Source organism: Antedon mediterranea, chromosome 8, assembly GCF_964355755.1.
Source record: "Antedon mediterranea chromosome 8, ecAntMedi1.1, whole genome shotgun sequence".
NCBI lineage: Eukaryota > Metazoa > Echinodermata > Crinoidea > Comatulida > Antedonidae > Antedon > Antedon mediterranea.
Window position 1 is genome coordinate 7,340,566 of NC_092677.1, and position 11,848 is coordinate 7,352,413.

Below are 11,848 nucleotides of genomic sequence, written 5' to 3' on the forward strand. Positions count from 1 at the left end.
TGTAGACATAAGATTGATTTGTTGCTTATTTGCAATGGTTTACAGTTGGCATAAAAAAAAAACACACAATATATATTTTACAGCCAGTGTTGACAACTTTCTCTGCCTTTTTATTCACAAAATCTGTTAATGGTTGTTACATAGTTGCTTGCTTTATTTAGGTGCATTCTTCGATTTCACCTGTGCTGCAATCCTGTTAAGATCTCGGTGTCCTTGACTTGTTAATCGACGACCACTGTAATTGGAAAAAAATGAAAACAATTAAATCAGGCATCATACATACCTAAATTATACATTTGTATTCATATCTAATTGATACATTCTTGTTTCTGCATCATTTTTAGGACATAAACAGTTGTTGTTCAAACTAAGCATCTTAATTGACAACGGGGTTGGTATGTCAGATGAAAAAAATGTTGTGAGGAAAAAAACTATTACTGGGCTGAAATAGAAAAACAAATAGACGTCGCTATAGAAAAATCACTTTAAACAAAAAACATTCATCAGAGAGAGTCTTATTAAATCATTATTGATTACAAATATTACCTATTAAATATCAAATACCTGTCTTATTAAAACATGTGACTTGTCACTAACCTGTTATCCTTTCTCTCAACAACTCTAATTGATTCTAATGACTTGCAAACGCTACGAGCAACATTTTTAGATCCTTTGCAGAAGTGACTTGGCTTTGTGCCTCGACGCTTGCGACCTAGAATCAATAAAATTTAAATATAAATAAAGCTAAATATAATTATGTTTTTTTTTCTATTGAATTTTGACATGACAAGCTGCAATTGTTATGAATTTCCAGGCCTGACAAAAAATAACTCGGCTACTGACCTCCATAGACTTTTGTCATGGCTCCAACACCGACTCCACCCCTCATGTAAAGGTGTCTGGCTACCGATGCTGCGCGAATGTAGTACCAGTCGGCATCATAAGGGGACAATTCCTTGTGAACACCAAGTTTAACCATGTCAACCCAATCAGGTATCTTCATTTTGCCAGACCTAAAAGTAGACAATCATAAAAAAAATAAATAATTTCACCACCATGTACATGTCAACTAAAGGTCAACAGAGAAATATTACAGAAATCCTTAATTGTTGTTATAAAATACACAAAGAGAATGAAAATATAACCAAATTCTAATTTTTCACCATCAATTTCTGTATTTATTTCAGATACAGCGAGCATCCGTAGAAAGATTTATTAGGTAAAAATATTATTAATAGAGTAAATTTATTTAGTATAAGGAATTGTCAAAATGATGAACAATTTTTTGTTATATCTTTTAAAATCATAATTCATATATTATTTTATAAACAAATAGTTGAAAATGTGAACATACTTTTTAAAGAAGGCAGCAAGGGCCTTAACAAATTCATGTTGGTCCACATCCTTGACTGTACAGCCACCAGCAGACATCTACAACAAATTTAAAAACAATTAAAAAAGAACAATTATCCAGTATTGTATTAAAAGAAAATAATTACAGAACCAGTAATTGCAAAGAGATGACATGACAATATAAACATAACATAAATGTTTAATAATGTTGATAGTTTTATTAGTAGTATGAAATAAAAATTATTATAATATATTAAATAGGATACAAAAATAGAATATTACGAAGAAAAAAAAGATAGAAGATGTATAAAAAATTAAATTGGAAAAAATGAATGAATAAAGGTGGTTGATAAAAATAAAAGATGACCAATTTAAGGACATCATGTTAATTTTTTAAAATGGTTCAAATTTACTGTATTGTTCTTATACATTATGTACTTAACAAAGATTATCTACATCATTTTAACAAATTATAAAAGTTTGTTTGATATTGCCTAAAATAAATCCATCAAAAAAAAAAACACCAATATATAGGCCTACACAGTAAGCAAAACAGTTACAAACATAGCCAGGCTAGTCCTAGCGAATAGAATGGCCACTCTTATGTTTTAAAACCCATTTATAAAATAACCTAGGCCTACATGGTTAATGCGGTAGGCCCTCTGTTCCAATCGCCACCCTACGTCAAGCCCCATCAGCCGGCATGCTTAGTTATTCAGATTATTTTTTTTTATCAGGGCCTAACAATGTATTAGTATTAACACTCATTGTTCAATACATTTTTTGTACAAAAAACTAATTTTGAAATCACAACGTGTTTCTTAATCACTTATGAGTCTTAGTCTATATGATTATTCTAACACTTTTTCATAACAACCAAAATTACACTGATGATCTAAGCACCTTACTTTGCTTTTGGTTGCAGTAGCGAAAAGAGAACGAGACGGGTTTCTTTCTAAAAAATGTGTACTTGCGCGTTGGTAAAGATCGACACTTACGGTTCAAAATGTATGCTAAAAATAATTGCATTCTTACTCATTCATTCTTATGTAATTTCAAAAAATTTGACCAAAATGGTACATTAGTAATATATTAGTAGAGATTAAACGACTATTAATCATTGATTTAGGACAATTTAATTATTTTAATAAAGCGAATCGATTTCTGGGTTTATTTTTTCACGTGTTGTTGTGCTTCTTTTCTCGTCATTTCGGGGTGGTAAAAATAGGTGGCGCTACATAATTATAACAGTCAGAGCCATAATTATTATATAAATATAAATATACAGTTATAAACAAATCAGGCAAAGAACATTAATTCTAAACTGCCCGGTGATATACTGAAATTTAATTAATTAATTTGAAACGATAAAGATGAGGAATATAAATATATATATATATCACCGGGCGGTTTGGAATTTATTTCTATGCCTGTTGTGTTTATAGGCCTATATATATATATATAAATCCAAAGGCAAATTACTGAAAAAAATGACAATGCTGTGGGTATCAGTGGCTGGATCTCAATGGAGATACAAAAATAACAAGCACGAATGTGCAATACTCGGGGTACAGCGAAAGAAGCTGTATACAGACGTATACAGTTAGAAAGTTAAAGAAAAATAGGTTTCGCCAGGGCTCGAACCGGGACCTTCTGCGTGTTAAGCAGACTTGACAACCACTACACTACGAAACCTCTTACATTAAAATTGTGGGTTACAGAAAGTTTTTTAATCCATTTAAATTACAAATAAATGGTAATAAGCACAAAGCAAAATAAACATGTGTAAAAGTGATAATTACCGATTACACAAAATAAGTATTTTAAAAAATAATAATAAGATATACTGTGTATAATTATCATATTGCGTATACAGTACTTTTCACCATAAAGTTTAAAAAAAAAGGTTTAGCCCGGGCTCGAACCAGGTACCTTCTGCTTATTGAGCAAACGTGATAACCACTACGCCAAGAAGCCGCATAGTATAAAGCTGGCAAGTGCTGCCTGGGTGGACGTCAGGAATAAAAGAAATATAACAAAGGGAGCCATATATGTATATATATGGCTCTGATAACAGTTTCAATATATGGCTTTTATGGCTATTTTATTTGCTTTACTAAATGTGGGTGAGTGGCCGAGCGGTTAAGACAGTGGAACCGTAATCACGTAGCCATAACATCGGCAGGGGTTCGAGGCTCACTCACTCCATGGTTCTGGTGGTAGAACGAGTCTTCTCGGCCGGATAAGGACTATAAACCGTAGGTCCAGTGTACACAACTTGCTCGTGTGCACTTTTTAAAGAACCTAGTACATCTTTCGAGACGAGTAGGGGGTTACCCCGGTGTATTAGTACATCACAGCCACTGATCACCAACTGGGCCCTCTGGGAGACCAGTCTTTGACTGAAGAGGTTACCCAGTATAAATATATATTTCAATTCAATCAATGGCTTATTGAACAAAAAAAAAATAACCGCGCCCCGAACACGTAAGCCTACGTACTGAATACTAAAAATACATTTAGCGTTGCTTCTAACCGTAGGCCTACCCGTAGCTGAATTGCTATTAGTTTTCGTTAAAAATGCAAAATTCGTTAAAAATAACAAAATCTTTATTGATATCTATACACATAAAATGGGAGTATCTATATAAACGTAGGAATTGAAATAATATCAGATCATGCAAATTTAGTTCGAGTTATGATAGTTAATATTTTTCTACTATCTATATATAGCCTAAATCACTGTTTTTAACAGTACCTGTACTTCAAGATAGTTGAGTAGGCTAAGCATACACAACCTTGAGTGTCATTATATGACGTCATTTCAAATACACGTTACAATAAAATTTGAAAATAAAAACTATATATTGTTGTACTGTGTAAAGTCGTCGTCTTGCCCCCGATGTTTTATGAATGTTTATATAAACCACATTTCAAATGGATAGCCCATAGCCTGATAAATCTTAATGCAGGCTATTTTAAGAAGTGCAACATAGGCCCTATACTGAAATATCTCACTCGTACGCTACACAGCGTGAGATATATTAATTTCAAATTAATAATTAGGCTTTAAAACCTAAAGCCTCCTATGTTTTATGCAGGATGATCATCATCTATGGATTCTGTATCTTCGTCGTTACAATTTGTCGCCCAGTCTTGTACTTCACCACTGCCAAAGATCATAAAAGCAACTACCCCAAATATCTGCAAACCGGGAACTATACAGAAAATTATTCTCCACTGATAAATTGTATTCTAAGTGAAAACAAAAAATATACCACATAGATATTAATGAAATGATGAATGAAGGTAATATCGAATGATAGAAATATGAATACAATGATAAATCGTCCTAACTTTCATAACCAATGATCAATGTTAAAACATCTGCCTCGTCATATTTCAAGGGAAAATAGTTCACGTTTTCTATTTCAATTTTCATTAGGCCTATATTATTCGATTTATAATTCAGCGACTTGGGGAGACCAGGGTGGTCAATCTAGGTGAACTTAATTACTGTAGCTGAGCCGGTTGACCCAATCCCAAAGTCAGTTTACACATAAAATACAGTTAAACTTTAAGTTAGGCGAATCAAAATGAATGTGAACTTTTTTAATGAAGGCTGATGGGCTTTAGGACTGCAGCATCTGTCAATGGTCTGGGAAGCTTGTCCGAGACACAGGGTAATCGGATCTGACGTGGCCTAAATATGCATCTTCTCTGAGTAGCGGTAACCAACTCCAAAGGAGGGGATCTTTATAAGTGGCAGCAGACGCCACAAATAATGTATGGTTAATAAACAAAATGCACCGTAAAATATTTAAAACTGAAAAGACGTTTTTGTTATCTTACATGTGTGTGTGTAAAAAGACCAACCACGGCTGGAGCAATGAAACCAGTAGTCGTTGTAACGGCGTAAATTATACCAATTAATAAGCCGGCATGGTTTGGTGCTATGTCCATTGTATTTGAACCAATTGCTGGTGGACCAAGTCCATATACCCCAAACACTAATGTTGTTAAAACTACAGATAACATGACGTCATTAGCCACGTAACCAATTAAAACGAGTAAAATTGATGACAATCCAAAACCTGGAAAAATATGAAAATAAATGTTAAAGGTATTGTCCCCGAAAAAATGAAGATTAAGCAAATCAGACTACTTTGAATAGTTTATTTTGTAGTTTTAATAAAATTAATCACTTCCGTAGGGAAAAATGTTTCAGCTTATAAAAAAACAAAATAAATGGTTAAGTTCAACCAAAAACTTCACAGGTTGGCGGTCAGTTTTACTATCTTCTGCTTTAAATTACAGTTTTTTTTCAGATAAATACTTTTATTATTTTTTTCAGGGGGACAATCTTTAATAAAATCATCATCAGTTACGCCTCGTCCTTGCATGATGCTACTAAAGTAGTTACCTAACCGAGCAATAAAATGTAATATTATAAACTTACCAACACAAATATATAACTTCCGAGTAGATAAAATGCTTATTCGTCCACTAGAAATTATTTTGTCCATAATAATTCCGCCAAATATTATAACAATTGAAAAAGCAACATTCGGACCAACAGTAAGTAGACCACTCTATATTAAAATCAGGTATTGGTAATTAGCTTCAATAATAGGCCTAATAGGTTAATTTCATTTTATTTTTACTGATTTTTTTTTTATTTCTTTTATTTCTGGGTGACCTATTCAATACAAAACTGTTCGCACAGAAAACAATTAAAACTCAGAAAACACTTATCTTTGTATTTTCTCATGTTCTAAGTGTAAAAAAATACATTTATAGGGCATATTTGTTCTTTTCTGATGTGTCGATAACAATTTAAAAAACTAACGGGAACATCCACCAATCATTAGCATTCCTAATCTTAGATCATGAAAGGCATTAATATAACAAACATTTGTTAGATAGTCCCCCTTATATTTATTTTATTTATTTTAGGCAAGCCAAGGTTTATGAGCACTGTAATTTCCATTAATATTTTGGACAATAAATGAATCTGTATCTGTATCTGTATCTGAATAAACATATTTAGTTTCCCGCCTTCCGGAAGGGACAAGATCACTGGTAGATAGATAATCTTGAATTTATTTTGGGATAATTTCATATAAAACTTTCAATTCAACGGTTTCATCATAGACCTTATAATTACCATTTTTGTGTCAAATCCCAAAATCGTTTGAAAAAACGTGGGAATATCGGAGTACAACAGGAAATATCCGTATTCATAGCCGAAATTGCAGAGACACAGTGACAAGACAGGCGCTGACGTAAATATTTTCTTCCAAGGTACTGGATAATTCTGCATAATTAATATTATTTCAATAAAAATGTAAGCTACCTCAAAATATCATGCAGATACCAGAGCAAGTTGAAATGCAACAGTATTCGACGTTACTGATTGTCTTAAAAGTAAGAAGGGCAATTCAAACAAGGCAATCTAACAAAAAGGCAATTTTAATGTCAGCAGTATAATCTGTATAGGCCTACTCCACGGCGCGCGGTGTCTGTTGAGAGGGGGGCGTGGAGCTGATCGTGCGCGCGGTGTCTGTTGAGGGGGGCGTGGAGCTGATCGTGCGCGCGGTGTCTGTTGAGGGGCGTGGAGCTGATCGTGTCGCAGCCACAGAAACGCTTTTGAACTCCGGAGCTCAGCATCCTGTTATTAGATTGCCTTGATTTAAAATGTTAAAATTCAAATGATTTGTTTAAAATTACATCTGCGGATGACAAGTCCAGGTTTGTTATTTGTTGCAGAGGCACGGAAATCAATAAAAATAAGATTTTACATTCACTTCTTCTGGTTGCCATTGTAATATTAAATTTCTTTCATAGTCGGATATCCAAGGATGGTTAGCTGCTCTACTTGATCCTATAAAATACCATGTAATGCACCACAATGCACCCAACATCCCTTTAAAAACACAATATTGCAGTTTATTTAAGTTGACTTCATTTACATTAAAAAACATATATACAATAGTCCTATGTTTTAATTTCATACGCATTCAAGAGCGAGCAACTCGCCAATTACATGATGGATAAAAGTATTCTAAAATGTATCGTGCGTATACAGTCTTATTTGAGGCTTAGGGAGTGGAGTTGAATGAGTCGTGAGTTACACCAGGTCCCGGGATTGAATCCTGGACCTTGGGATTGAATCCTGGACCTTAGGATTGGAAGGCAAGCATGTTAACCACCAAGCCAGTACAGCTCCACTCAATGTTTTCTCTTGTTTTCATTCTTACAATAAATTGAACTTGACAAAAAAGTACAAATCATTTTCTTACCGTATACATAAAATGTTGATGGCCATCCTCCGAAAACCGACGATTCCCCAAGCCATGTAGACACGTAACCAGTTAAAACTGCTCCAATACTCAGCCCTTAAAAAATGAATAAAAATGCAATCGTAATTTTGTATATATTTTGGTAATCGTCAACTGTTTTATGATAATATTGTCTCCTGATATTAATGTTGAGTATGCCATTTAGTATATTATTCACTTAACTGATTTTCTAAGCAAGTAAAAAACTTGGGCCTACCATTATTAATTTATCATCTTATTTATAACATACTGTAATTGAAACATATACCTGATGTTGTAATTGATATAAATGTACTACGTTCATTTAACTGTGACCAATTCACAATGATTCCAAATATTGACGGATACACAATTCCCTGAAAACAAAATGAATTATTAGAATGAAAATTATTTATATTCATCGTTTTACCCAACAGTATGGTAATATTTGATAACGTTACTGTAATACTTCCCCTTGCAACAGAATGACACACCATCGCTTGACTAAATGTAACCATTTGATTATAAAGAAATTGTATTAGTAATGCGAGGGAGGGGAACTTTTAAGGAGAAACTGTTTGTAATTACCTGACCAATACCATCAATTATTCTATTTATCATCAAAAATACAAGATTTAATCTTGCCGTAAGCTGTGTCAATAGCATCATTAGAGACGATAAGCTTACGCCAGCTAATAAAACTCTGAATCCTCCATATCGTCCAACCAACCATCCTCCGAATATAGGCGATGCAGCAAACCCATAATAAAATACACCTAAAATGAGTTGCTGAGTTTCAATGTTCCAGTCAAATATTTCAGCCTGTAAAATAAACAAAAGCCAATGTATCAAAAATGAAATTAATTCTTGTTTGATTCTGAAGTAGGCCTATCTAACATAGATAAATAAAAAAAATTGAATGAAGTGAATTGAGTTAGGGTACTTATAGAGATGATGGCTGGCTATATATGAACTCGATACGTCGAATTATAAGACTCCTTCTTTAAACTTTTAACGGTTTTACTAACTCTCAAAATGTATATTGGTTTATTTGACTGTGTGCAGTGTTAAGTGAATAATACAACCTACTTTATTTTCAGGCTGAAGTATTGTCTGGTCTGTTTGGCGTACCATAGATAGAATTATTATGTTCCAATTCATTCTCATAACTGAGTTTAAAACGTTCGTCATAAAACACATAAATATAATAACATAGCGTATTGGAAGTCGAGGTGGTGAATCTGTTGAAATTAGACAGTAAAAATTATTTTTACTAATTGGACTAATCCATATACCGTATGATAGGACTTCAGAATTCCAATGCCATACCATACTAAATCTGCTTACAAACAAAATATTGAATAGAAAACGTACATTACGAGGTTTTACTAGCAATCTGGTTTTACGAGGATTCAACTTAGAAAATCTATTATTTTTATTCGCATTGCAATCTGTGGAGCAATGCATTGAGTTATGGTTGGTCAAACCCATCTCAGGGCCTAGTTATATTAAAGTACTTTCTCATAATGTTTTATAACAAAAAAGTTAATAAAAACATGCTATTCTTACCATTTTTTCGTAACATTGGTTCATTTTCTCCATTTCTGTTATCACTCACCATTTAGACAAATTGCTTTCTACTCTTCGCAATCTATTAAATCTATTGAAAATAAGAATAACAAAACAAAACTAAATGCATAAAAAATGTGTACTGCTCTTGTCGTTGTTCAACGTAGTATTCTGCTCTGATAGGCTACACAAAAGTTAGCCTGTTCTATATAATATGAAATCCGATCCATTAAGATTTCTTACTTACTCAAGAACCAAATGAAGCATTTAGCGATACTAAACTGTGTTTACTGACACGAATTTTTGTTTTGGTCAATAACAAAGACAAGTTTGAGCACCTGCTAATTTACATATATGTCAACGGTTTATCATGGCGTTTCTCAGAACGTCTGGCTGGGAGATATGGGCAGCTAATAGTGCAAATATTGGTAGGCCCACCAAAGAAATGCCACGATAGGAAATGTATAGAATATGTTAAAATGAGACATATATCGAGCCGTTATCACTGTGATTATATCAGACCATATCCTTACATTTATTCAATGTCATGCTCAACAGACATTGTATATACCCATTTTTCATTAATATTATTAATAATTTATCAACAAACTGTGTGGCTAAGTGGTTTAATATGACATTTTAAAATTTTTATTTTAATTACAGTTACGATTCTTCACTCTTTTGAAAAACTGCTAGTATATTTCAACTTACATGGGCCTCATACTGTCCCTGAATATAATATTCTGAGGCATATCATTTAGTAACTGTGTGTGCAAAATTATGGAGAGAAACAATATGTTCTCATCGACCAAAATGTAATGTAGGCCTATATCCCTCTGGACAGGTCCGAGTGGATAAGAAACTTATATGATGGGTATACGTCGGTAGAGAAGGTGGCTGGCTTTGCCACGGAGGATCTGGTTCAAAATGCAGTATACTGGTAATAATATACGAAAGCACTGTTCTTTATTTACATTAAACATTCGTGATATAAAAACTATATACAAACAATCATAACTTACCTTTATGACGTCAGAAGAAGATAGGTTTCTTAGATAGTTTTTAAGACATTTATGTTGAAGAATCCAATAATAATAAATGAAAACTGAATCACACTGTTAAACGTCACGTAGAAGAGGATTAGCATGCAAGCTTATAGAACTTTTATTATACAAGAAGAAAAAGTTGAATTAGCAGTGACCTTAATTCACATTCTTTTGAATGGGATTAGTGTATACTTTGGTTGCTTGGATTAGTGTACTGCTGCTGCTTTATTGGCTGATACTGTCAGTGCCGACTTAATGATCGGATTGCATATCAATTGTGCGTTAATAAAAGTGAGATTTCTTTGTGAAATGGTTTAGTACCTGATTATTTTTATTATTCAAACTCACAGAGTAGACTTTGCTGATATAATGACAATTGCTAGTGGATACGACTGTATTTAAATTATTAGGTATTACTATTATTATAGTATAGTATATGTAGTTATAGTAAAGTTTTATAAATTCGTCGGGGGTTGGTGTGTGACGTGAAACTACACAATAATCAATAATTGAGTAGAATGACGATGGTTCCTTTCATGTACTATGCAATTATTTTGTAATTTGTAGAAAAGGGGTTTGGAATGAGTGAGGTGTTTTGTAATTTAAAAAGTTTGTCAAGTCTTTTTGTTTCTGTGCTAGTCCATTGACAAAGTGTTTGGTGTTTACAATGTGTGACAGCCCAAGCAATGTTGCAATAATTAAGATGTGGCAGGATAAGGGTATTATAAAGGGAAAGTAAAATGTTTTGTGTTCCGTTTGTCGCTAATTGTCACTCAAAGGAATTGAGTATGATCAACTTGTTTAATTAAAACATCGTCTAGGAAGATTTCGATGGGGTTTTCTTAGATTTGTTCCTATAAGGTTAGTTTTATCAATATTTAATGAGGGCTTGTTAGTTTTGAACCAGTTTGAGACGTGGTGAATTTCGGAATTAAAAGTTGAAATTAATTTATCAAGTTGTTCGGGATGAGAGAAGAAAATATTGAAATCGTCGCCAAAAAACATTGTTTTTCATAATAAAAAAACAATTTCGTTATTCCACACCAGAAATAATACAAGATAATATTGTTAACAATCGAAATTATTATAGTAGCGAAGTAGTTTGAATGTTATAATATACCGTAAATAAAAAATAGTTTGGAAGATTCAATCAAATCAAAATTATTTAATATTTAATTTTGCTATACCTAACCAAAACAAAAATAGTTTGGAAGACCCGGGCATTGATCCCGGTACCTCTCACATGCTAAGCGAGCGCTCTACCATTTGAGCTAGTCCCCCAATCGCCAGATTTAATTCCATGTGACTTGATGAATGAATATAGTGATAGGCCTATATTGTATGGAATGAGTTGATAATGAAAAACAATTTCGGCTACGTCTTTCCGTCTAGGAATATACATGGTAATATTCAATCAAATCAAAAATATTTAATATTTAATTTTGCTATACCTAACAAAAAAAAAAAGTTTGGAAGACCCGGGCATTGATCCCGGTACCTCTCACATGCTAAGCGAGCGCTCTACCATTTGAGCTAGTCCCCCAATCGCCAGATTTAATT

At 33.2% G+C, this 11,848-nt stretch overlaps 2 protein-coding genes across 3 annotated transcripts; both read right to left on the reverse strand.

Annotated features, from left to right (window-relative positions):
• Positions 1-73: 73 nt before the first annotated feature.
• LOC140056087 (small ribosomal subunit protein eS19-like) lies at positions 74-2,397 on the reverse strand. Of its 2 annotated transcripts, none has more exons than XM_072101330.1 (5): positions 2,257-2,397; positions 1,355-1,431; positions 844-1,013; positions 598-712; positions 74-235 (listed from the first exon to the last, which is right to left on the reverse strand). In XM_072101330.1, exons 1-5 carry the CDS (start codon positions 2,380-2,382, stop codon positions 154-156), a joined length of 570 nt encoding a protein of 189 aa, XP_071957431.1. In that variant the 5' UTR covers positions 2,383-2,397; the 3' UTR covers positions 74-153. The 2 variants fall into 2 exon arrangements, with proteins under 2 accessions (XP_071957431.1, XP_071957432.1); XM_072101331.1 differs by having other exon boundaries at positions 2,262-2,324.
• Positions 2,398-4,029: 1,632 nt separating this feature from the next.
• LOC140057577 (sialin-like) lies at positions 4,030-8,807 on the reverse strand. Its single transcript, XM_072103293.1, has 8 exons — positions 8,763-8,807; positions 8,262-8,495; positions 7,963-8,050; positions 7,656-7,751; positions 7,155-7,279; positions 5,813-5,945; positions 5,206-5,447; positions 4,030-4,608 (listed from the first exon to the last, which is right to left on the reverse strand). The coding sequence occupies exons 1-8, from the start codon at positions 8,805-8,807 to the stop codon at positions 4,447-4,449; spliced, it is 1,125 nt and encodes a 374-aa protein (XP_071959394.1). The 3' UTR covers positions 4,030-4,446.
• Positions 8,808-11,848: the final 3,041 nt, after the last annotated feature.